Source organism: Megalopta genalis, chromosome 3 (assembly GCF_051020955.1).
Source record: "Megalopta genalis isolate 19385.01 chromosome 3, iyMegGena1_principal, whole genome shotgun sequence".
NCBI lineage: Eukaryota > Metazoa > Arthropoda > Insecta > Hymenoptera > Halictidae > Megalopta > Megalopta genalis.
The window spans coordinates 11730094-11758025 of NC_135015.1; the positions used below are offsets into that span (position 1 = coordinate 11730094).

Below are 27932 nucleotides of genomic sequence, written 5' to 3' on the forward strand. Positions count from 1 at the left end.
ATTCAGCTCTCTATTTTATTTAGTTATTAGATTTCAGTTTTTATCTATGTATTCAGTGTCTACACATTTTAATAGACATTTTAGTTTAGTTGCTGTTGTATATTGGTATTAAACTGTCTCTATAATCTTGATTTGTGTATTCAAATTAATTTGTAAACACTGCGAACATTTTCTGTCGCAATTTTGTATAATTATCGGTCTACGTTTCGAGACGAAAAAGAATACAGATATGTGAATCGACTTGAGAAGTAAACATTGCTTTTAATGCAATCGAAAACAATGTTGCAGAATTATCTGTATCACTATGGTTTGCGTTCATTCGAAGTCCACAGACTTATTTCACCCGATAAAAATGTTGCCTGTGGTCTCCAGTAATTTTAATTGCGCAAGGATATCGATAGATTTGAAGAATTGAGAACGACAGGACGATGTATTATTCATAAAATACCGATATTCCTCTAATGGAATTGTTCACGAAAGGAGGAGGATAAAAATACCTTCCGATAAATGGAATGCCACGATTGGATTGCGGATCTCTATTATTTACAGTTCAGAAACAGTTTTAAAGCTCAATCGAATGCAGATTTCAATTATTTTTACTCTGCGAGAACTGCTGCTATAAAAATTGCATTTAATTAAGGTCAACAATGATCGAAACGTCGTTTTAAAATGCGACCCGTACGGTACGCCTGCAGAACTATTGCACAAATGTATAGTTCGAATCCTGGATTGGGAACGCAATTAAATGAAGACAATATTTTTATAACTTGTAACTTGACTACGGATTTTATGCATTTCTAACAGAAATGAGTAATTGAAATACAGAGTAATAATAAAGATATTGGAAGAATTTAAGAATATTATTAGACTATTTTCAATTTGTTTAAACAATTGGAAGAATAGATACACCTTCATTTATCTTCTTTTTTATACAATAGATGCAACAAATTTTTATTTTCCATAAAAATCCATAATCTATATAGCTGGATTCATCTTATTATGTATTAATCAAGTAAAAGATAATAGAAAAGTGGCATATTCTGTAACGTGATGATATACCAAGTGGCCTAACATTTCTATCTTCTATTCTTTCTTCTGATGTTTCTTGACCAACTTCGCGAGCCCTCTAACATTATTATTTGTCATTCTTTCTTCCAAATATCCATGTTTCTCAAGTATCTTTGCAAACCCTCCAACATTTCTATTTTCCTTTCTAAACCTTCACATTTCTCGATCATCTTCGCAAGTCCCCCCACCCAATTAACAGCCAATGTCGTCTGTTCCAGATTCGTCATGAACCTAACCGTGTCGAATCTGTTGGTGTGCGCGATCATGAACCCGCTGCTGATCATAGACGCCTCCTCGTCGTCGCCCAACCCGCAACTGGTCGACGGATCTTCCATGGGGAACGTTTGCGCGATGTCGGATGGTGCGGTGGCCATCGTGACAACATCATCGGTCTTCTCGGTCCTGTTGATCGCTGTGGATCAGTACTTCGCCGTGGTGGATCCACTCCGCTACCGTGCGCGGGTGGACAAACTGAAGTGCGGCATCCTGATCATATCCACGTGGGTGATCTCGATCATCTTCGGCTCTCTGGCGTTCTTCAATCCGAATCCTCGGGGATTTTGGCTCTCTTGCGCACCAACAAGCAACTCGTCAGCTTCCAACAACTCTTCCTTCGATCTCATAACCGAGCCCACGATCGCGATCCTAGAGACTGAAGCCGGCGAACTCAACGCCACTACGATCCCGGAGATGCTGGAGTCCGTGGCGTCTATAAGGATCAACGAGGACATCGATCTGATCGAGAATACCACCGTGATCTTGGACACATTCATCAGCAAGTCGATCACCTACGGTTTCGTGTACGCACTGGTCTACAGCATCTTCGCCTACATTCTACCCTTCGCTGCGGTCTGCTGGATCTACGTGAGCATCTACGTTGCAGCGCACAGGAATTCGGAGCGGGCCAGACGAAGCGGATCGAGGCCGATCCTCTCGTCAGCCAGCTTCAGCGAAGAACAGTACGGTCCCGGGAGGCTTCTGCGTCTGCAGGCCGAGGTAATCGACGATCTCCGCAAGCTGCCAAAGATATCCAGTTTGTCCTCCATCGACGAGACCAGCGAGACCATGCAGCCGACGGGACAGGTGTCTCGAAGAAGGTCCTTCTCTCCGCAGTTAGAAATCGAAATATCGCAACCCGTCGAGAACGAACAGCCTCCATCCGGGATCGTTTTCACGGTGGGTTCGCAGAGAGTGAAGATTTCCTCGGAGGACATCAGTCAGGAGCCCTGCGACGGAACTGGTGCCGAGGATCTAAAGAGAGATGCAGAGAAGCCTGATCAAGATGAGATCTTAGAAGACGCCACGGCGATGGAGAGCAGGCCGGTCACCTGGAATCTGAAGAACTTTGCGGAGACCAGCGATTCGGAGGACGACGCTCGCTTCGAGTGCTACGAGACCTTGGATGTCCTCGGCAAGAGTTCGTTCCAGTACGACCGGAAGCTCTCGTCGCCTTTCTGCGGCTACCAGTCGACCTTGCTGCACAGCTGTCTGAAGAGAGACGTTAGAGCGGTAAGGGAGGAGGAAGATGATAAAAATGAGTCGAAGCTGGACGGGATTATTGTGCAGGATCAGACCAGGGAACGCGTAGCAGACATGTGCCGATTGGACGATCCCTGTGTTGGAGAAGGAAAACTGTCGACGGTGTTCACCAGCGAGGATGTCGGGCCAAGCAGACGCAACAGCTCCAGCACCATCTACAATAAGACTGAAGGAGGCTGCAATAATGCAACTGAGCTGTCCTCTTGTCTGCTGGCGCCGATCGTGACGATCACGCCGGCCCCGAGCAAGAGCGAGGCTCTGCATCGCGTGTCGAGCGTCAGAAGCACGTCGAGCTACATAAGTTTGCTAAAGGACAGAATCAGCAACGGAGCCATTTTTAGACACCGCGAGGAAACCAGGGCGGCTAGAATAAGCGCCCTGGTCATAGTAATGGGTCTAATTTGTTGGTCGCCGTATGTGATACTGTTGGTAATGAACAATCTGCCTCGACCCACTGACCAACATCTGCCACGCAAATACGACGCGTTGGCCTCCAGCTTCTTAATTTTGGCCGCCTACATTAGCCCGTTGTTGTTCGGCTATCGGTCGCGACGCGTGAAACGCGAGCTCAGACGGTTCTTCTGCTTCAGGCGCGAGCTCTCCTACAAGAACAATAGGAGCCTAATGGCGAAGAAGGTGCTGAAAAGAAGGCACAGCAGCACCCTAAGCCATCTCGAGGTCGACCACAAGTACAACATCTTCAACTGCATGTACGGCCGGAATCGGTGGCCCAAGGAGAAAGTGCAGTTCGTGCAGGTGCCTGATACAGCTCTGGCTGTTGAAACTTGCAGAAGCAGTTTCTCCAGCGGTGCCAGCACTCAGATATCCAGCACGTCCACGGATGATGGCTGAATAATTGTGCTAAGACTTGGACAATGTTCCAGGTGGAATTTCAGACAGGATTTCGGTTCTTGAAACGGCGCGAAGAACTTTTACCCTGAGTAATTGTTAGGGAAGAGATTTCCAACTGCTATATGTTTCTGTTATGGTTCTTTATGTGCCAACCTTTGTGCTTTAAATCGATTCTAAAACTATAAGTAATTGTTGTAACTACAAATTACTCTGTACATGGAGAAAAAGAGACATTTCTACATATTATTGACTTCTAATAAAGCATTGAAATAATGCAGTTACAGATTTTTCACATTCACATACAGTATGTGTTATTCAGAACAGGATGTTAACAAATAGAAGTTTTAGTTTCCTGTTTTCAATTTTTACTCCATTTTGTATTGTAGTTAATGCAAAGAATAAAACATAAAAATACAACATGAGTTCTTGCAGTGTTAGTAGTGATACTAATTGCATATGAGTTGCGAATTAGGTCCAACATAGGTGCTGGTCCAAATTTGGCTACCTTAATAAACATGGTTGTGCAATTGTACTTCGGTAGAATATCATTTCTGATGTCCGACATTATTGGACTAGAACCGAAATAGAACCGTAAGTGAAACAGATAGTACTTGAAAGAATATGATACAACTGATAACAATTCTATCATCTTGATAGAATTATTAAGAATAAAGATTCTTCGTATCAGTTATTCAAAATAAAGGATAACTGTTTTAATCAGCATAAAAATTCTTCGTAACTGTTTTAATCAGAATTTTTAGTTTTTCTGAATAGTTTGAAGCCCTGGCTTCTGGTACTGATCACAATTGTTCAGAGTACTTAATGCGCTGTGCCTCCTGTTCGGTGAAAATATGCACTCGTCCGTTACTTATTGAAAGTCTGTACAGTTTCTGGCGTCCATATTATTCTAAGCTGAATGAAAATTGGAGAAAGAAACTCTCTGTTTTTTGAAATTGGAAAGGTTCTCATGGTTCAGAAAATTTCATAGTTTCTGTTACTAAGTTTGCGGTGCAATATTAAGTCAATTTGCATACAATTGCGTCCAAGAGTGGACACGTTGTCGTCAGAAATGTACACAAAGCGCTTGGCGTTGACACTAATTTACATGGTACATCGTATACAGAGTGACGCTAATATACTGTCGAATAATATAATGTGACAAACACAGTTGTAACAGAGTTAGAGAAAGACTTCGAAGATATAATCGGTAAATGTAGGAAAATCAACGTTGAATATCTAACATTTTAATCTAGACTTCGTGTTGTCAAGAATCACGAAAAGTGTGTTGTATGTTAGATATAAATCATATTTAATCACACATTTTTTACTTTGGATAAGAGAACGTGTAACGACGTTTTTATACACTTCGTATTGTTATGAAGTAGAAAAATATCAACGTTTCTTGATTCTAACTCTAAGACGTTAAGATAACTAACTCTCTTTTCTGTTGCTCCACGAGTATGCAGTGTTTCATTTGAATCGGTGCCAAACACTTTGCGAATGTCATTTGTTGGCACGTGTATGCATCTATGAATGAATGAATTGTCAAAAAAATTGGCTATCCGTTCATTCATTTTTCGATTTTAGTGAATTGAATCGTCGACGTTCTGTGAGACGTATTGATCATCTCGGTATGAAAATAGATCATTGGTCACATCCGTTTTCCATAAATCACCTGAGAAAGAGCGAAAGAAAAATGACACTGTCTGCAATAGATAAATACTCTCTTTAACGTATTTTGTCGTATACGTTTCATTGTAACAGAAAATGACAGAGACAATAAGAAATCAATAGGTAACATTTTATGAGTCTGTAACATGTTGATCGCCGCTAAAGTAATTACTTATGTAACTAATAAGTTTTTACTGTATGGCAATCATCATAAGTGACTGCCAATTAAATTAAAAATAATGAAAAATTGTTTCAAGGGATAAATGTGGATATCGCGTTCTAAAAAAAATGTACACGTCCAAGTGAACTAACAGATTATCGAATGTATTGCTAAAATACAGAAATCGGTTGCTATTTTCGAATGTCAGAAAATACGCGAATACATTATCGTCGACGAATTGTTAATCCCGCAATGATCCGCTTATTCATCTTCTTAATTAGTACGTTGAAAAACTCAGCGTTTGCAGTAGCGCAAAATACAGAGTTACGTAATTCGAGCATTCGTGTTCCTACACACACGAGTTCAAAAGACTGCATCGTAAATTTCTCGTTCCAGTAATTCTTTACAAACTTGTCTCCAAGGCTTTTGACTTTTTACATTGATGAAAAGCTTGATAAGCTTCGTTTTTACGACTGCAACCGGACGTTAATGAGGTTGACCGACTCAAGGTTACTTTACGTACTTAAGTGGCGTCGTAAACTACCTCCTGTCGCTCGGTATCGCAAATGGTACCAATTTTTGTAAAACTTAAAGGAGGGAATTTCGCTTGGATATTTAAAAACATCCAAACAATGTACTAGAACTCTCCTTTAAGACAGTTAAAATTTCAAATTGTTTGATCCAGTATTTTCTTGTTAATAATGTGAAACAGCCAGAACATTGATCGAAGACAAGATCTTCGAAGTTTGAAGTTATATTTCGAGATAATTTTGACAATATTGCAAGTTTTAATTACGGATTTTACAGAGTCGTTACTAAAAAGTTGAACTGCAAGATTTTGAAAAGAAAAATCGTTTTTTTTTTCACTAGAAAAAGTAAATTTCCTCCTTGAAACGACTGCCTTTCAGCTTTCTGGAAAGCTGATAGTGAAAACTGTCTGTGAAAACCTTTTATGTATGTAGCCTTTTAGTCACTTTATTACTCTTCTCCCACCGATATCAACACTTCAACCACTCGTATGGCAGCAAACGTATTAACAGTCGCCGTTAAATTACAGTTCAATGATCATATTTCCATTCCGAAAAAATTGCCAATCTAGTCACAACATTTCTTTCACGAACAGGAACCTGAAAATGACTTCACTTGATCCATATTTATTTTCTGGTTGTATATCGAATGCGCAAACAGTACATATGTAGGTGTTTACGTTCATTTGTTATTAGCAATCATTTTATTGTATCTGTAAATTGTTTCGCTCTTTTTCTGTGGAAGATAGCATGTTCTGGTTTAGTAATGCTACAATTTTACTGTACAATGGTTCAAAGTCGTTTTAAGTGGAGAGAGAAAGAGAAATTATTTTATGACATGGATACAATGAACTCTATTTGCAGCGAATTATATGATCGATTCGCAATATTTTCTGCGAAATAAATTATTATTTTATTGAAAGAGCTCGGAAGTGAACGAAAATACACTACGATTGTGTAACATGAATGAATTAAGGGACTTTAACATTTACAACGATATTTTATGTTGTACGTTGTTCTAACTTATTGGACGTTTTTGTAATTAGATTACGCAACCGCTAAAGTACGTCAATATTTATAAGTCTGTACCGATGGTGTATTTCTTCTGTTTATTTATGTGAGGACGTCGAGCCCGCGATGTTAATAATTATTAAATCGTGTAGGTTTATGTGTAGACGTTTGAAAACTTCAGAGAATTGAAACCGTAATGAAGAACCTTGTTCAATTTTAATTATTACTATTCGAAGGTTTGCAAAGCAAACTGGGTATTCATTTATCACTTCTAAAGTACATTGTGAAAGTCTTAAGAGTGAATGGAACTTGTAAAATGGAACAGAGAAACATTGAGCATTGATGAACGAACCAATTGTGCTATGGGTGTCCTAATTGTGAGCTTTGTGTCCACTTTTTCTGGACAACTAAAATAGCCAACGAGGTTCCGATATTTTTATTTCAATCTACGTTCATTGTGACTTTCTATTCCTTTTTGTGGGTTTACGAACAAGCTGGATGCGCACCGGTTGTTCTGAAACAGTTTGTGAAATCGTAGACGTGTATTTAGTGTTGTGAGACTTTAAAAAGTAACTGCGATTGCGGATCTTCTTGCGCATTGCCATCGATTAGAATCTAAAATCTAGGGGAAATAATCTTTGGTCTACTAAACAATTCAATTGATTGAACAATCCAATTAATTCAAATTGGAGGATACAATTGAGAAAACTGCTCATGGGAACTCGTAGACTACTGTCCAAACCATAATTTCCTTAAACTTAAATGATCTAATAGTGATTTCACACAAAATTTCAATTTCTGCTTATCTTATTTTTTCTGTTCTCTCTCGAAAAAAAAAGTTTTGTTAATGCATACATGCACAAAGATCCGCAGTCTAATGATAGCTCTTGGATGACCTATTTATTGATGAACGCGGCGAGATATTTCCGCAGGCGCCGCCGTGTAAATATGTATACATTTCGTGACAAATCTCATGCGGATCTTTGAAATGTCAAGGATATTTCACCACTATTTTGTACATTACAAATACAAGTACCTTTATTTATATTAAATAGACTGTACATACAAAAGCGACGCGATATCGATTCCGTACATCGCGTCGCTGTTTCGGTTCGTTATTGTGTCTGTGTGCGTGTGTTTTGAACATGTACCTTTCCATATCTCTCTGTGTGGACACATGTATACATGTATATTAAACAAGTTATTTTTAATACACTAAAATCGTGTTACGAATTTTTACACCCTTATCTCTCGTAAATGAAACAACCGTGAAACGCACACAAGCGTTTCTTTTATTAAAAATCATACGTCTGGACAATGTAGCTTTTATTGTGCTTAATACAATTATCGGAAATTGTTGCTTGAATCGTTTTGAAAAACGCTTGAAATTATGTTATATGCAAATCGTTCGATTCAAACATATATGTATATATATTTGGTGTGGCTCGTAGAAACATAAAAATGATAGTTCAACCCTTACACTATCACTTGTTTCTTACTTTCGAATTCAAGATAATTTTCATGTTACGCACTCGAATAATCTGATAAGGATTAAATGCGTGGTAAAACATTTTTTGAATTATGTTAAGGGACAGGGTGCGATTGAAATTAGTGGCGAAACTTTGGCATCGTTTCCCTAAGGGGTATAAAAAAGATTTGAAAAAACTTCTCCGACAACTATTCCACCCCTATTGTTTCTTTAAACGCTTTAAATATTTCTGCAATATTCTGCCTTGAACACAAATGATATATGTATATCCTGGAAAGTGAAGTGATCCATTTGCATTTTTAGAAAGGGTAGAACATATTATTAAAATTTTAATATGGCATAAGGGGTGTTAAGTTCCAACTTGTAACAATCTGTGCAGTTAAAGTAAGTCTTAACTGCCAGAAGTATTAAGTTGGCGAAAAAGTTTTGACAGTAAAATCGTATTGATCTTATAAGCATAAATCTCCATATACTTTTCGGAACAGATTCGCGTGATTGTGTTGGATTGAGAGAAATAAACGAATGCACTACACACGACCGAACAGAACGAACCTGATTTTCAACTTATGCTATTTAATCGAGAGTACCCTAAGCTTATCTTATGGATACCGCTGGTCTCTTATAGTAGTCTAAGAGCTGACATTCATCGTCGCATTTAACCAATAAAGAGTCAGTCTAGCACGTTACGCAGAATTCCACAGTTTCGAAGGTCATAATGAATCCGGACCAAAGCATAGTCTCCGAAAGTTGAATTCTGCAGGTATTATACATTAACGAATTCATAGCAGCTCGCCTAGCCGGCGTAATGACGATCCTGCTTTTCTTCTCTCTTGCCGTGATTATTTTCATTCTCGTAGCCCGTACAGTCCAGTTTCCTTCCATCAAGACCAATAGCAAGGAGTGGAAATAACAATTCTTATATCTCTACCCACATGTTTATGGAAACGTTTGTTACACGTTGGCGAGGTGCTTCCGATGAAAACGAGACTAAATGTAAGCCGACCCCCGACTTATTTGCATTTCCAAGCTGTTTTCCAGCGAAAGCAAAGTAATTTCATCTGTGATACGAGCACTGGTACCGAAAAACATGCCTGAAAATCTGGGTGCTTCAAAATTTTCGTTCTCGTCTGATCTTATTTTCTCTTGGCCGTCTCTTTGTTCCTGCCGAGTAAATAAATCAGCTGGCATCCTCCGCAACGACTAACGCTTTTGGACAAGATACGATTCGAGCTTCTGCTGTACGATGCTTCGATCAACGTATTCTGACAAACTGTCATGTACTCTGTCGCTTTTGTTTTACTGCTGCAATAGACAGCGAATCGTGCAGTAGTTCGAGTAATTCCGGATACTATTTACAATTTATGATACGCGCGTTTCCCCGCTATAGCCTAGAGTTCTCGATCTTGAATGGCCGTTCCGGATATAATCGGGGGAGTTCTAGGGTAGGTATGCTCCCTTCGTCGTGCGTGAACATGCTATTGTCGTAGCCTAATGTTGGCTTGCTGGTGATTACCGGCGTCGGAGGGTCCTCTACCTTCGTGGCTCCGTCCATCAAAAACATCGTAAAGAAGAACATGATGGAACCTGCAAGAATGGAAGAGGAATCTGTACTATGAGACATCTTCGAAACCATTCATGAAACATTGATACAGTAAATTCTTCCTAATTGACTCTCAGTTTGGAAACAAAAATGGACAATTTGGGAAGAGGAGATACGATTATTCGAGCCTTGCGATTCCTTTTTATAGTTACCGATTGTCAAGAGCTCTAAAAACGAGGATTTACTGCATTTTAAAAATTTCTATGCTTGTTTCCTTATTTTAAAGACGTGTTTCAGTCTTTCAAATATTTTATCATCGCTAACTGTAAACTGCAGGAAATACCTATACATTTATTTCTGTTTGTAGCAATTTTAACGAGCTGAATTCAGCATAATAGTATTTTTGAATTCTTTAAAATTTGATCTACTTGTTTTTCTCATAAACGCATAAAATCCACAGTCTGATCGTCACTTACCGACGTAACGATTTTGATCCGTGTACACTGTTCGAAAAATTCTCGTATTATTGCTTCGTAAATTCAATTGGATCGGAATTGGCATCGAATTGCAAGAAACATAATGTGCGGATCGCGGATTTTTATGCAAACGTGACAAGAATGAGTAGACGAAACACAAAAGAATATCGAACGAATTTAAAGCTCTATCTTCAACGCGTCAAAATTATCGACCGAAGAAACCAATGTTTATGCAACTTTTATTTCTTGCAATTGTCAGAAATTATATTTATGTTGCGTAGATATCCGCAGTGTCGTAATTGGGAGAACAATTTGTAACAATATTGATGCGACAGAAGGCGAAATAAGGATTCGCGTTCGGACAACATTGATCCAATGTGTACGAGGATGAAATCGATGCACGCCGCGGTTAAACGATCCGCGAACTGTGTTACGGGTTATTGTTAACTGTTCGCGATTACTCACTGATGCCATAGAATCCAGCGTAAAATATATAAAGGGATTCTCGGAAGCCAATAGCCGTTCTGGTCGGCTCAACGAGTATCGGCAAGTTTCCGCCAATATTGTTCATCACGAATAAGAAAGCACCGATAGTCGTTGATCGGAAGTGTAGCGGGACTATTTCCACCACTACGGCGAAGACTATGCCGAACCACATTTCGGCTGCAATTCAAAGAACGTTTGCGTGTAATTGTCTGTTCAGAATACGGTGGCAATTATATGTATGTATCCATGAAGCTAAAGAACATCGAATGAAAAACTTACCGAAAAAGTAAGAAATACCAAGAGTGATCATTGCCCATAGAGGGTTGAAGTACACCGAACCAAATGCGAACGGTGTCGCTACTATTTGACTGATGGCCAGACAGGCCACCCTCGATCGGATTCCCATTTTCGCCACGAACTTGTCACTGACAACACCACCGACCACGACACCGATGCTGCCTATCACAATCGTCACGGCGAACAACCACCAGCCGAGGTCGTAGTCGGGGAAGTAATCCCTGTAGTAAAGATCGCAATTGTAAGCGAAACACATGCCACCTGGAAAGGAGAACAATGGTGTGAAGTGATAGAAACACTTATATAATGCTTGAAAGATTTACACAAAGAAATGATCGATCTGCCAAACCAGAAATTCTGACCTCGGACCTTCGAATAATACATTTTTCTCGAAGTTTCTTGAACCAGAAATATTTCAGAAGATGTATGCAGAACGATTTGTTCGAATTCGTAAAAGTGGCGAAGTCGAAGATGTTGAAATAACCGACGAGAAAAACTTTGAACGCGTTCTTCGCGAAACCTCATTTTCGAAACTATTGCCACGATACCTTAAGTTCTAGTGAATCAATTGACTTGAAATTTCTAGAACATCTGCAGTATGTATTCTGTTATCTTGTGAACCAAAACTTTTTAATTCCGTCGCCTTTTTCTTATTCCATGAACATGCTAGTGGCGAAAAAATATTTAGAGAACCAATAATCTCTATTCAAAATACTACCATTTTGTAAATAGTCAAGATTACTACACTATTTTGGTTCAGATCATAACGAGATTTATGTTATACAAGATGATCTGGTAATTTCTTGCGTTAGATAAGCGGGGAAGGCCAAATTATGACATTTTTACAAATTTTTGTAAAACACGTTGAACAAAATATAACTACACTACTTTGTATTTCTCTTATCAATTTCTGTCATAAATGCATAAAATTCGCCGTCTATTAATTACCTATACATACATGTATCAGGACCTAATTTATTGATTAAATTTTAATAGATCTCCATCTTTAATTTCTATCATTTGATAACGGTTCAAAAGTTGCAACAATTTATCTGCAAAACTTTCAACTATCCACGCGTTCGAAATGTTTTGCATTCGAAATTATGATAAATAAACGAGTAGTAGTCGAAGTAAACTAGTCACGTGGACGCCAATATAACCTGCGAATGTATCTCAATCCTTCGCGCTAAGGTATTGCCGTTTACCGCAATGTCTGATGCTCGCAGCCAAGCAGAGAAGTATGATCCTCGGTTGCAGGATCACTTTCCAAATGGGTGTTCTTTTCCCATCCTTGTTCGTTTCCTCTTCGCCGATCGTCTTTCGCTTCGGTTCGGATAACGTCAAAGTGAAAGCTGCTATAATCAGCCCGATTATTCCAGCTCCGTAGTAACACGCCCTCCATCCCTGTAGAAATCAATTTTAACGCAAACGTGTACGCGATGCGTTTATGGGGGCAAAGTGTACGACGCGCAAGCGAGAGAAGCTTTCCAACTTTTCATCGGTTTCTGTCGCGTAACGCCGTCTACCGATAATTTATTGTTTATTCGACGAGAATGAAGCTTGGACCATTCGATGGGGCAAATAGTAATGAATATTCTAACTTTTGTTACGGATGCTCTTATAATTGATCACTGCGGAATTTACGCACTTGTGATCAAAATGAGGAGGTGTCTAAAAAACTAAAGAAAGAGAAAACAGGAAAAAGAGGAAGAACGAAACGGAATTCTGTAATGTTTGCAAATTTTTACTTACTATTTCATTCTTGATATTAACTACGCAGTGGGAGAAATATTTGGAGAAATTACTGTACTATGTTATTGTACTATTTGAACAACTGGAATTTTTCTGTTAATATAATTATTAACTAAATGGATGAAAAAGAATGTCCCTGTGACGTAACGGTGCTTACCAAATCTCCGATGTTCAGTTTAGGCACGTAACGACCAACGGGAAACGCTATTCCGTATCCTCCATAGATTCCCCAGTTGAAAATCGACATAACAAGCCCTCTTTGCTTTTCTGGGAACCAGTCTGAGAGTAGCCCCGTTGCCAGAGGATTGCATCCCGCCTCTCTATACGAGAAACACGGAGAAGGATAATAGGAACCAGAAGAAAAATTGACTACCTCGTAGATCAAATTGCATTTGTCTCACCCTGCAGCCAATATCATCCGAAGAACAACCAACTGCCAGTATTCTTTCACCGCTCCCATCAGTACTATCGCGATACTGAAGATGAGGGTGCATATTGTCAGCAACCTTACCCTGCGAATCAAAGGTACGTTCATTATCTGTTCTAATCGGCGAGCTCATATTATTCGACGGCTATGGAAACAGAGATTAACTTGCAAACATGTTTGCTATCAGATACTGTTCTACTTCGGCGAGTTTATATTAGTCGATGGCCATGGAAATTGAAGATTAACTTGCAAACTTATTTTAAACAGACCGCGTGCACAAAACAAACTCGTAAAAGAGCGAAACAGTTACGCAAATATCTTACAATTGCGCAGATAATATCAGAGCAGAGGATGCGATCGAAAATTTTATAACTACTGGAAGCTCCAAGTTAGGGTGCTGCATTCTTTTATGCGCCTCGATCATGCGATAGCGATCTTTGTGCCATTGGAAGACCGGATCGAGACTCGTGCAGATAATTTTCTACGATTCGACTCGGTTACGTGTCATTCATTTGCTGGAACCAATAGGGACGCGGATAAGATCGCATTCAGGATTTCAATTCCTGCAAATATTTATATAGAGTCGGTTCGTCACCGAGCAAATACGGAACAGTTACGTAATATGACGAAAGATACACCGGTTGTCTAACGGTGTGTGTAATATGCAGCAGTTTTTCCTTCTGAACGTAGATTAGTAGCGGTGTCAGGCGCATCTAAGCTGGTAAGACACAGCGACAGGATCTGCGTACGGCATTGCCAAGAGGCGTTGCAACGGTAGTGGCAACCTCAGCAACGGTATAGGTTGTGTAATTCCCGGAGAAGTAATTTAATAACGATTCGAGAGAGAAGCTAACAGATTTACCTATTATATTTATCAGCTGCGACACCCAAGACGACGCCGACTATCGTGAACACCGCGATGAAGCTCGGGCCCGCCAGGATTTGATAGTCCAGACCAAGGCCGTTGTAGTTCCATTCGCAATAGCGTGTGCCGTTCAGCTCCAGGGACTCGCAGCTGCAAAACAACGGAACACCTTCAACGATCGCGTTCGATTTGGAGCGAAAGTAAAGCGAATGTATTCGGAGTTTATTCTATTCGCAGTAACCATTGTCGGCGAAAGCCCCGATGCAAGTCCCGCTAACAGGATAAAGTTCTTGGTAAATTCTACAGATCACGTGCATCGAGAACGTCTTCATCGGCTTGCAATTTATTCGTCATAGCATTAACACTGTGATGGAAGGAATAAATCACGACTCGATAAAGGTGTTGTTCATTACAGTTATTTACTAAAATATCTTCTTCGTAATTGCACCGAATGACTTGAATTTTTCGCAGATTTTTGAAGGAATAGTTTACTAGACAATGTTCAAATTTCGTATAAAAATGCTAATTGATTGGAATGAGAATGGAATTCAAAAGAAGATGAGATACAAAAATATATTAAGTCATTTAGTGGCAACAAGTTACTAATTGCGAGGATATTTTTGATTCGATCAAGACGTCAGTTTTTCGGATGATATTGACATTTAGAGCTGAAGTATCGAAACTTACTAGCTCTCGTTCTTGGCAGCTTCGCATTGAATCGGGAGCTCCGCGATGGATAGCGTCGTCGAGTTTAATTGACAGGAAATGTCACCATAGTGTAGATCTTCCGCCGTGGCTTTGCTGGTGACACCTTGGAAACGAAAATAGGAGAACGCTGTTAGCCTAGTTGGTCTAGAAATGCCCGATTAAAATTGACCAGCTGCCCAATACAAGGAAAATAAATATACATTGGTTTCTTACAAGCTGGAAACTTCTACGGAATTAAACCAAATTAGGTGTCTAAAGAGAAAGAGGGAGAACAATGATGGATGAAGGACCAATTTGCAAATATTTTCTTAGGGTAGAGGAGGTACGACCAGTATCGCATGTATCACTTACCGATTAAATAATGACCTAGCTCCCCGAGCACGTACCCGATGGAAACTACACCCAACGCGTATGGTTTGTACAGGAATTTGATCTTCTGGAGCGCCGAACTTAACATCGTTACCTGGAACAAGCGTTATTCCAGCTTCACGAGAAGTGCTAGAAACGTTTCTTTCGTTGGCTGAAAAATGTATCATATTTTCTTTAATTTCCCTAAACAAAGAAAAGTGAATTCGTAAAGAACGTTCAATGTTGAATTTGCATAAACAGTTTTTTATTAATCAGCTGTTTTTATTAATCATTTGCATAATCAGTTATTTTTATAAACAGTTTTACAAATCCGATGTTGAATTTTCTTTTCGAAGAAATCCTGTCATCCCTTAGAATAGAAGAGCTCCTAGATGGCGGACAGGGGACGGTGGGTGTACATAAATATTTATTTCGGTGAATGAATAACGTTTAGTCATCAACATGTCGGTCAAATTTAATGGCAGGCAGCCCGACATGTTAATAGCTTGCTGTAAAATATGGATTGCGCAACGCGCGGAATCATGACTCCACGAGTCCGCATTAATTATTGGGAGAATTATGCGAGGCAAGGCGTTTACATACTTGTTAACGTTTACTCAATCGTAAATATACCGTGGCCGATTGCATCTCCGAACGTTATACGAGGGGGAGCCGTCGTTATTCCGTTTTCCGGCGATCCCGCCGCGTCGTTGCGCATTCATGTTTAATATTGACCACGCAAATTTACGGCTCGACAACTGTAAATCGCATCCGGCGATGCTTCCAGCGGGAATCGGGCCTGCAGGAAGTAACCTGTGTTTTTGGATCAACAAATTATTGCACCGATAGTAAAATCGTTGACGACGCAGGTTTAAAATTACTGCTTTCAATGTAAGTCGACCGACATTAATAACCTTGACATATTCTTGCACGATCTTCAAATGAATGCTCTTGGTCCATCCTCTGTTTCCAGTAATACACACTTATCATTTCTTTGTGATTCTTTCGATTCGATGTATTTGTTTAACATATGGGGTTGGAAGTGGAATACGATTGAATGGATTGAAGTGTAAAAGGAAAATAAATGATTATTAACCTTCGTGTAGCTGTTTTTGAAGAACGTATGAAAGTTCGTGGAAGTAAAATACTATTTTGGAAACAGAGATTAACTTGCAAACATGTTTGCTATCAGATACTGTTCTACTTCGGCGAGTTTATATTAGTCGATGGCCATGGAAATTGAAGATTAATTTGTACGTGATTGAAGATAAACGATATCTTTCTTTCTTCTATGTTCTAGATATTTATGCAAAGTAGAAATTTTCTGTGTCGACGACACGAGACCAGAAGCTAAATGGAATATTTCTTTCTTCAATCACCTATAGATACTTATGCAAAATAGACATTTTCTGTGTCAACTGCATGAATGGAAGCCAAGTAGAATATTTCTTTCTTCAATCACCTGTAGATACTTGTGCGAAATAAAAATTTTCTATGTAAATTGTACGAGAAGCCAAATAGAATCGATTTTTCTTCGATCATTTAAGAAAGGTAAAAATAAATCTATTGATGCACCCCATTCTTTTTGTCTTTATATGTTTTAAACAAACAACTATTTACTTAAAAATTCTGATACGATAATGCAGTTATTAATTTAAGGATATTTTCTCAAATTATTAGAACGAGACGAATAAGATAGAAGATGTAGCAAATATCAATGAAGACATTTAGAACACGTTGGATTGTTAATATTAGCTCAATAAGCACAGTCGCTTGGAACGTCATGGATTTCATTGTTTGCAACGTTACACGGCAATTGGCTGGTTTCAGTCGACACGGAGCCAATGAACTAATAAACAAGGTAAAACCTCGATTATTACAATCCGCGTAAGTGGTAAATGCTGGATAGAAATGTTGGCGTGCATTTCAGTAGGACGTCAACACGCGTGCGTGTGACTCGGTTGCCTTGAACCAAAATCATTGAGACAGAACAGACATGATCGTTTTAATCATGTTAAGCACTTTGTTTATATTAATAACGACGAAATCGTTTTCACTTGTTAAGCGAAACCAGTTTACAGATTATAATGCCACATAGAATTCATTTCGATTAATCAACTTAACAAAGATGATCAGAGATTATGCAATGTTATAAACATTATATCCGCGATTAGAAGAACGTAATTTATCGATCGAACACATTTGTTTTCACACGCGTACTCGCGTAGCTATACATGCAACGCACACTACTGATTATTTTACAATTAACAAATTACATCGACCGAAGAAAATACGAAATTAACGCACGAGCCAATGAAATAGTACGGTGTAAAAGTTAGCAATGATTCATTGTAGCAACTACACCCACGAACAATTTCCATGATTCCTCGTCTTGTACGACGCGCGATTTATGATCCTATCTTTTACAAATCATCCTGCGGCCTGCAAATACTCGTGACGTATAAAAACGATAATGCAGCGGCAATGTAACATGGCTAATTACAACAATGTATGTCCAATGGCACTTGTTATCACTCGAAGACCTGTTACTCAACGCACGATAATTTGCCGCAATTAGGATCCATTAGCGGAATCGGTTTTCGCGAAATTCCGAATCATGATTTCAGAGACGGTTGCCATGGAAACATCTAGTTTGGTCCATCTGCAAATAACTATTAACGTCAATTCAACTTCCTTGAACATTATGTAATCCATGCTTTGCTGATTTTTACAGTGTTGAATTCACTGTGTGTTCCTTTCTCTATGCGTCGTCACTAAGCTGTTCAACTGCATTTTATTTTTATCTGATTCAGTAATAGATTGCTTCGTTACTAAGCATTATTTATTGTTAATATCTCTTTTGTTAAAAACATGGACTATCGAGGCTGTAAGTATTTTTTTCATCGTGCTAATGTAAACATTCTTCCCTCTCAAAAAACTGACGTAAACAGTTGATAAAATAGTGAGTTTCTAAACCCCTTCCACCTCGTAAATTGATTCTAAAAAATTATAACTTTTATCTTGATAATAGTAAAATTTATTTCATCCAATTTGTCTTGATGGGGAACAAAAGCTGTGTTGGTATTGAATAATATTTTCATAAATGGTTAAATAGCAATATTTGAAATGGCATCTTTTCGATACAATGGTTTTACGACAAACGCTTTTTCAGCCTTAAAAAGCGGACCATAAAATGGTAATTAACAATAATATCAGAGCAGATCAATTTCGGGCACCATCCATAATCGTCCTTCTGCGAGATATCAGCAAAAAAGCTAGCAGATCAAGGACATTTTTCTTAGAACTAGTTAATTTCGATTGAAACCGAATGACTCTGGAAGAGTGGGGATCGACGATCGGATCATCGACCCTTCCAAGGAGGATCCTGACGTCACATTGTCTCGAATCTTCGAAGGATAAACATGGATTTCGAAAGTACTTCCTTGGTGTTGCTTACTTTTTTCTCGTGCTTCATTCGATTCGGTGTAACGTAGCTTGATGGACAATGCCTAAATTCGATTGTGGCAGGTTCTCCTGCGTCTGCGAATGTTTTTCAGAATGTGATTCTGATGCTATATTGATACGCACAAAAAAGGGTCGCCTCGTCAGGTTTACGTAAGAATTTTTTTTCTTTATAATTCTTAATAATGTGTCATAAAAACCTATAACAACGGCAGGAATCGTTAAAGCTTCTACGAACTGAGCTATTTACTGTCAATGATTTTTGTCGGTGACTGCAGACTCCTCTGTTCACTTGTTCTACTGTGACTATGATGGTCTGTTTCTACGAATTTCGCAATATAATTTTTATTACAGTGAGGTACAGATAAATTGCTGCAAAATTGTTATGAAAAGTAAAATTGTTTTGATATTCATTTTAAATGCAATCTGTTACTAAGTAGCAAATGTAGTTCGCTCCTGCAGAATCATCCCCAAACTTCAACCCCTAGTTTAAACTGCTGCAAAATTGTTATGCAAAATAAAATCGTTTTATGTACACAGTTTAAGTAAGAACGACATGCAATTTAAATTGCAATTTATTACTAACTGGCAAATGTAGTTTGCTCGCGTTGAATCATCCCTTAACTTCTTCGTCAATTTTAAACTGCCGCGAAATTATTTCGCGTACACAGTTTAAATACGAATTTCATTCAATAAAATTGCAATTTAATACTGACTGACAAATGCAGTCTGTTCGTGTAGAATAATTTCCTAGTTTGAACTGCTGCAAAATTATTATGCAAAATTTCCGTAATTTAAGAAACTAGTGTCAGACAAAACGTTGTCTCTTTCGTCAAATGATTTTCAATTTACGCGAAATAAAAATGTTCTGCATTTGTTGCAGCAAATGGGAGTTACTTGGGAATTTTTCCCTTTCTTTAATTCTAATAAATCAAAAATAATATATCGATACAGCTCAATCGTTTTTTGTGTTCCACCTTGACATTATAACCGTTTCCCACTTATGAATCTTGTCTGCAACGGTACACAAATCTTTCCGTTCGAGGTAGGAGCAGTCTCGATTCCGTTAATTGGCATGTAAAAATAGAGTTGTCAGCGTTTTTTCCACAGCGCAGTCCGTTTTATATTCATAAGCATGCTAATGTTTGACGATAACGTCGAATCAGAGTTCGATACGCATTGGTTAGTGTTTTTTTCCAAACATCGCCTAACTCCACCCAATGATTTGTGGTAACAGTGAGGGGCCTTGAGGCCGACTGCGTAGCGAATACAGTAAATTCTCTCCAATTGTCCTATAATTTGCAAACAAAAATGGACAACGATTGTCAACAGCTATAAAAACAAGGCGCAAGGCTCGAATAATTGTATCTCCTCCTCCTAAAATGTCCATTTTCGTTCACACTCTGAAAGATAATTGGGAAGAATTTACTGTAACGGGGAAATTAATAATTGATCAAATGATTGATGCCGTGGAAACTACTAATAAATATTTTAACTCATAACGAGTCACATAAAAAATATATACTCTTATATACTCTCTATATATACACATATACTCTCTTTGACATTGGTAATAAAACAATTTGTTAATTTCAGATGTAAAGTAAACAGCGTGCAAACCGCAGTACAAATATTATTTGACTGTCTAATTTCTGACAATTGATCGAAAAAAGTTAACTCATCTGGAAGGAGTACCTTAAGAAATATATGGAATAATATTGTTTAAATAAAATTATGAATGATCCTAAGCATTCTCAGTTATATTTTTGTCAAAAGGGTCCACCGTTCGGGTGTTAAGCTGTGTTCTCAAGGAAAACCACAGGAATATGTGCTGCGAAATCTTCAGCAACGAGTGATTGTACATGTTGCAAGTGCACGAACCACTGTGATATCCTGTCGGAACGAACAACCTGTACCGTTTCTCGGCGATTAATTGTCACGCTCAAGGAGAAACGGGAAATGTATTCAAGTGTATATAGAACGAGCAAAAAATCCGGAAAAATATACATGCAGCAAGAACACGATTAGTTCTGCCAGTCGTTTAGCAGAGTAACTGATAAGGATCACTCATGATCCTGTCTCCCAAGTGTTCTCCATTTGTTCTATCCCCCTTCTACTCATTTTTCCTGTGAATGCTGAAACGTTTCCATAAATTGTCGCTTGCAGTATCGAAGCGATTGAACAATTTAAAGTCGAGACTATGGCACCATAATATGTACTTCGCATACGATTTAAAAAAATAACATATCTGTGATCTACTGAGCACAAGTTAGCCGCAAATGGCACTTTAGCTTGATTTGAAATCCACACGAAGCAGAATTTCTAACGAATTGATTTAAAAGTTTGAAATCGTTGTTTACTGTAACACGCGGGTGAGTCACTATGTTTAAGTATGCAATAGTTAGGCCAGCTCCGGCCGGAAGCAGCGGACAATAGGTTCATTTCGTCTTCTCGAGAGGCTGGCGAACGGAATTCTCGACTTTTTGATTTACGAATGAATTATATTATCAGCCGACACACGTGTGCACGTGATTAGTTTCCCGGTTGCTCGATCGTCGACGGTGATTACGGCAATTAAAATTTTACTCAATATACCATTATTCACGTCGTTATTCCTTCACGGCAATTAAACATTCCGACCGATCAATACGCTATTGCATTCCGTGGAAATCATATGAGTCGGTGAGTCGGCGTTGGTATCGTCCAATAAGGTTTCATATTTCGAACGAATTATCTAATAACCGTTAGTGAATGAGTAGCGAACAATTTTATCTTGAATATAATGGAGATCATCTCAAGAACGATCGCTCGTAGAGTGTTTCCCTGTTTAATGCGTTCAAGGCCGTGAGAAATTTAACGCTTCCGGAAAGAACCTTGACCGTGAATTGTCAATCGTACGTCCATGTACCGGGTGATCGAAATGATTATAATTTATCTATTAACTTGAGCAGCTGCTAAAAATTTGTGATATTTATATCTTGGAAGTCCTGCTCGATTTCGCGGATTATTGAAAAATTATTATTGTTACAGTTTCTGAGGAGATACGGTATACTTCTTCGCGATTGTTATTTCCGTTATTTACCGTACAAGAACGGAATTGCGGAAAACAGCTGCAAAGTATTAATGACTCTCCGTAAAAAGACTCTCATAAATATTATATAAAAAATGACTAACACAACTGGACCGTGACATGGTTTTTGTCCACCGAGAAAAAACTGTGGCAACTAATGGAAAAAGTTGAATATGGCACATAGAAAAGTATATATCTTCGTTTTTCTTTCGCATGGTTGGCTTCACGGAGCGCATCCACGATTTTAATATGAATGTTTGTGAAAGTGCATTTCACGATTTAATTTAGTGCGGAGATGACGTTGGTATAAACTTGTATTTTCTTGTTACTATTAACCAGAAAATTATCTTTTATTTTCTCGTATAAATTTGCAAACTTACGGTTTACAGTTAGTGCTCTATTAAGAAATTTCTTAACCTTTATTTCAACGACACTCCAAATTCTAACGAACGGAATTCTATATTAATAATAATAATAATAATAATAATAATAATAATAATAATAATAATAATAATAAAATTCAATCTATAAATTCCACGAATATAAATTCGTGGGAATTTATAGATTGATTAAATAAATTTTCATTTCGATTAAGAATATATTATACTTCTTCAATAGAGTACATATATACATATATATATATATATATATATATATATACAATGCTACATAATTATAGATTATAATATACTACATAATAACGTACGATATACATAATATTGTAGAATATATGTTATATAATTATAAATTATAATATGCTAAATAATTATAAATTATAGGCTATACAATATTATCAATATTTTATTTGACACGTCACCGTTCGAGTTTTAGCCCCAAAACGTTGATACAAATAAAAACCGAGAAAGTTAGAGATCGCGGCAAATACAGCAGCGATCGCGGTACACTGAAAGGGGTGTTCATTATTGGAACAAGCAGACATTAAGACACATTAATACTTAGGTACCGAGAGCAGGATAGAATGTATGATCTCCGTCGTCCGAGTAATTGCACAGCTTTTTTCACGACCGATTGCAAAGGATAGCTCATGCAACGGAAACGAGAGCAGCGGCGATGACAGAAGTGCGATTAGTCGGCGGTATGGTTTTCTATGATCGCTGTCCGACATTAAATCGAAGGCTAAACGTGCCTCATGGGCGTATACCATGTAGCTGGAATTCTGATTGGATACGGAATAGCGGGCCTCTCAATTAGTCAGCACGCCTCGCACGCGTTCAAGAACGCACGGTAGCACCGTTAATTAATGGAGCAATAAATAATCCTAATAAATCCTACTTCTGCTCGATTGATAGTGTCACATTTTGAATTGACAGGTTTATCGGTTACCATCCTGGCGGCTTTATGCAGCTTTGGACCAGGTGCTTTCACTATGAAACCGTGTTTCATTCGCTTTTTTGTCCACGTAGCAAGCTATTTTATATTATATTATATATATTATTGTTATTATTATTATTATATATATTATTATTATTATATTATATATATTATTATTATATATATAATCTCCTATATACAGAGTGTTCGAAAAATCATAGTACAACCGGCAAAAAGATGATTCTACATGCGAAAATAAGTCGAACAAAAAGAAGGCTCCGTTTTCGAGAAAACTGAGTTGTAAGTGCAGCGCCGCCACTCGATTCCTATTCGATAGTATTATTTTTTTTAACCTAATTTTTCTCAAAAACGGAGCTTTAAATGAGAAATGTTATTGTCACTTTTCGACTTATTTTCTCATGTAGAATCATCCCCTTGTCGATCCTATGGCGAATTTCTGAACACCATACTATATATCTTATTATATAATTTTCTCTCCACAATTATATGAAATTAATTCTAAAAATTGATTTACAGTTTTAAAATGACACTCGTAGGTGAATATTAGTGTGGCTTAAAGGGATAGTAGCATAATTTCTTTGAGATTCACAATTTTCTTAGCAACGTTTTAACATCGTTTTAACATCGTGTTAGTAACTTTTATATATATTTACGAGAATTTTTTCATAATTTCCTATTGTTCAAAGTGGATGATTTTATTAACTGCTTAAAGTTCATAATAATTGACACGCTGTAAGAAATTGTACAATGTTTGATCTATTTTTAATAAAAAGTTGTGCTCATATAAATTGCATAAATGATAAACAAGTTATAAAAAGAATGCAACGTCGAGCATTTAGCATATTAAACATCAGTAGCGGACTGCGGATCTTTCGGATCTTCCTAAAACAAAGTGCATAGATAATGCAGATCGTATTCATAAACGATTATGCTTTGATTAATTATCTCATAATTGTGCCGCCACGTGTCGGTCTTCAGAAGGTTAATTAACACGGTTACTCGATCTTGTTCGCAGATCGAATCTAAACGAATCTAAATCATTTCGACGAAGTTACACACACTACCATAGAATTCCCATGTCCATAGAATTCTCAATTCTACGACAGAAAGAGTACCAACGTGGGAGAAGACATCCTTATAGATCATCGTTCGAGAGCAAATTCGATTAACACTTCCGCTTCGGACATAATTGTGATTATAGTGCTTCGTTAATAGACTGCAGATCTTTATGCGGTTCTAAAGGCCAATTTGCAGATTCCAGCATTAATCCAGTAATTTGTACGCTCTCTCGATCAAATGTAAATGAAACTAAAATAGTATTGGTGCTTTTTTTTTATTTCTATACTGGATTGCCTGCCATCCTTGGTGTTATGCACGCTTAGAATGCATCTCGCTGCATATTGCTTGTGCATCTTTACGCCTTTATAGCAAACGATAGCGAAGGAAGTTCATCCAATATATCGAAATGTACTCCTTTATTTATAATTTATATACATAATTCGCCATTCAATTAGATGTTAGTCTGTAACTCACCTAGTTTTATGCAAAAACGAACGCCACATTCAGTGATACTCGGGACACTTCATATTTTATCGTTCATCGAATATTATATCGTTTCCAAGTATAATCTCCGGGGTTTCTAAACGCCGTGAATAAATTAGTTAAATGATATAATATAATTCAATTGAGTCGACGCGTTGAATGTCGTTGCTTCAATAAATGGTTGATGGAGTTTTTCTGTCCAGACTTCAAAATTGCGTTCGTATATTCAGTATATTTTTTGTTAAGGGGATTGCAATAATAACGAACATTATGCATTTTACTTTTCCAATTTTTATCTCATTAATCAAATTACTCTCATTTTACTTTCGTTTAGCAAAGTGATAAATGATATTTATAGAAATTGCGAGGTGAAAAATCACAAGTTGGATCGCAAAATGTCAAAAGCTGTAGATTTACGTAAAATCTGTGCGCTTTACGTGTACTCTAGATTTGTGTATATTATGTGTAAATTTGCATGCAGATTCAACTGTATCGAAATAGGGAAAAATTGTATTTCGACATATTGTTCCGAGAGTAAGATGATTCAACCCTCGTGACAAAATTAAATATTCAATGTGCATCTGCAACGATGCATATGTCAGCTAAGGTGTTATAGTGCGACATCGGACATATCGGTCCATTGAATTCGCGAATTTTTCAAAGCTTGCCCGAGTAATCGTACCTACTCGCACATATCTATTTACACTTGTGCAATAACCATTGCGCAAATAATGCAAAACAATACTGCAATCGGTGGTCCGATCTGTGCTGCGGTGTTCATTTATCGACGCGAGAATCAAGGCCTATATCGTTGTAAATTATTCGATCTACCGTATTAAGCTGAAACTCGACGCCGCTGAGCTTTTCGTAAGAAAATCCGTGAGTGGTGCGCTCGGGAATGAGTTCCGGAATGTAAAACGTCTGCGATCGTAATACTACGATCACGCGTGTCCTGCTTTTTTGCATTTCAAATACTATGGAAATTTACTGCAATTGCTCCTCGCAATTGTTTCGTGAAACTTCAGGCGCGCGTGCATTGTAAAACAATTTGTGTACGTTGCGAATAAAAAAGATCGAATGCAGCTCTATTAATTGTTTATATACGGTAAATACCGTAAATATTCGAACACATTTTAGAACGTTCGTTCAACTTGAATCTTTATCATATATTAGACTAGTTTTCATTAGACAGTGAGTAAAAATATTATAAAATATTAGAATTACGAAAAATAAAACAATTAAATCGTTTCACCTTTTTTTATCTGAGCTTATATTGGAAACATAAACGATACGTTCCACAGATGTTAATAACTTGTATGAGTACTAAAAATTTCATCGAAATCGGTTGACGTAATTAAGAGCTGCAAACAATCAAAAATTCGTGAAAATCGCAGTTCGGATAAAAAGATTCAAAAACATGGTTTTTATTTTTTTTTCTCAGTTCGACCAATCGTGATTTTTGTAAGAAATGTCACAGATTTTCTGTTTCACATTTATTCGAATGATAATAGATGCGTTCGTGAGAAATAATTCAATGTACAATCGTTTTAGGGTTAGCTCGGTAGATTCGTTATTAACACGTTCCGTGCCGAGCTTTTTTTACTCGAATCTTCACACTTTGATATTTTACTAAAACTTGATGTAATACGTGCAATTATTAATTCTCGTACACATAACAACATAACAAAAACTTATCAACGCCCATTCTTGCGGTGGAAATTGTTTCTTCGGTTCTAAATTTCTTGTAAACAATTTGTTCAGTTCACTAAGTAAACATGCAAGCATGTACCATCGATGGTACACGTGGCACGGAACGTGTTAAATGAACCCTCGGATTTGAAAGAGCAAAACCGCAGGTTTAGTTTACCTCCGGGAAGTCGTGTAATAATTCTGTATTGAATTGTGTAAAAAAAGACGATGGTCGTCGAATTAAAAGGGAAACAATTAGATCGCAAGCACCATAACCTTTACAATGACCTTTGAATCAATCTAAAGCCAGGGGACCGTAGAAATTCCTCGTGCAGAGGTTATTCAACTAGACTTCATTCGCAGGAGTCGTGTTCGGTGTTGAGAATTGTAATGCTGGTACGTAATAGTAGCCTCCCTTCACCTTGGGGTCTTTGAAGGATAACGAAGTTTTTATTGATTGCTCGCAGATTCGTTCAATCCTTTCACGAAAACAAAGAAATGGAGCTCGACACGTTTAATTAAAACTTTTAATAATACTGCTTTTGAACTGTTTACATTCATTTATTTTTATTAACTCTTGACTGGTACGATGACTTTCACAAAAACGACTGATATACCGAGGCCATGATAGAGCCTAAATAAGAAGTACAAAATAATTTGTTAATCTATTTCTTTAGATTCGTTGTATTTTATCCATAGCTAGGGTATAAAATAATAAAAGCACGGAAAAGTAAACTTTCCACTGTAAAATAAAATGGGACACCAGTTAGGGGTTAAAAATATTCAGAGAAGTGCAGTAACGAGTCCAAACGAATTTTCATTCAAGACTTTCGACTGCGGATTTTATGCATTCATGAGAAAACTCGGTCAGTAAAGTACAAGACAATGGAAGCATTGGAAGAATTGACAAACACTATTATGTTATTTTCAACTAATTAAAATCGTTGGCAGATGAAATACATCTTCATTGATCCCCTTTCTAATTTCATTTGATTCAAATCATTTTTATTTTGCATAAAAATCCGCAGTACACTTCCAAAATGAATTTCTTAATTGAACATTATTTAAACGCGTTAGATGTTCCTAACATTACAACAAAAATACACTGTTGCATCCGAAAAAAAAGTCTAGAAAATCGTTCCACCTAAAAAGCAATTCACCTAACCGTTACAGTTAACCAAAGCAATGCGTATAATAGAAAATTTTACTCTTCCCTGAAAATTAACTTCCCCAAAAACCGATGGCGTAAAACGACTCTCAAAATTTTGTTCGGTGGAATAAGTCCATAATAATCGCTCACTGATCATCGGGAAGGCAAAGCTGCCGTTCGACGTTATAATAATCTGTTTCGTAGACGTTGTGTCAGCGAGAGATGAATCGGCATGATCGATACTTACGTGTTTGCAGCGGCCGCCACACGGTTTCGGTTAACTCTCACGAAATTCCAGGGATAAACTGTCGGGGAGTCACTGTTCAATTCGGTTCACGGCACAATGGAGGAACGTGCGAACTCTCCGGTACGTGTACGTGCGTATATGGAACGCATCGATCCCTCTGACTGCGAGGGATGGAGCGTTAAATGAGAAACAAGACGTCGGTC

At 37.8% G+C, this 27932-nt stretch overlaps 2 protein-coding genes and 1 long non-coding RNA gene across 3 annotated transcripts in view; 2 read left to right on the forward strand and 1 right to left on the reverse strand.

Annotated features, from left to right (window-relative positions):
• LOC117229421 (uncharacterized) overlaps positions 1-8049 on the forward strand; it is a 37409-nt gene extending 29360 nt beyond the window's left edge. Inside the window, exon 3 of the mRNA XM_033485855.2 lies at positions 1287-8049. Coding sequence (XP_033341746.2) covers positions 1287-3459 — 2173 coding nt within the window. The 3' untranslated portion in view covers positions 3460-8049. The remainder of the gene's footprint in view (positions 1-1286) is intronic.
• Positions 8050-8137: 88 nt separating this feature from the next.
• LOC117229423 (hexuronate transporter) lies at positions 8138-27919 on the reverse strand. Its single transcript, XM_076520080.1, has 10 exons — positions 27730-27919; positions 15220-15331; positions 14848-14971; positions 14158-14310; positions 13270-13380; positions 13026-13188; positions 12322-12520; positions 11099-11377; positions 10799-10996; positions 8138-9901 (listed from the first exon to the last, which is right to left on the reverse strand). Exons 2-10 carry the CDS (start codon positions 15323-15325, stop codon positions 9699-9701), a joined length of 1536 nt encoding a protein of 511 aa, XP_076376195.1. The 5' UTR covers positions 15326-15331; positions 27730-27919; the 3' UTR covers positions 8138-9698.
• Positions 15275-20699, forward strand: LOC117229424 (uncharacterized). Its single transcript, XR_004492552.2, has 4 exons — positions 15275-16107; positions 16517-16767; positions 16897-17077; positions 20275-20699. It is a non-coding gene; the product is annotated as an uncharacterized LOC117229424 (long non-coding RNA).
• Positions 27920-27932: the final 13 nt, after the last annotated feature.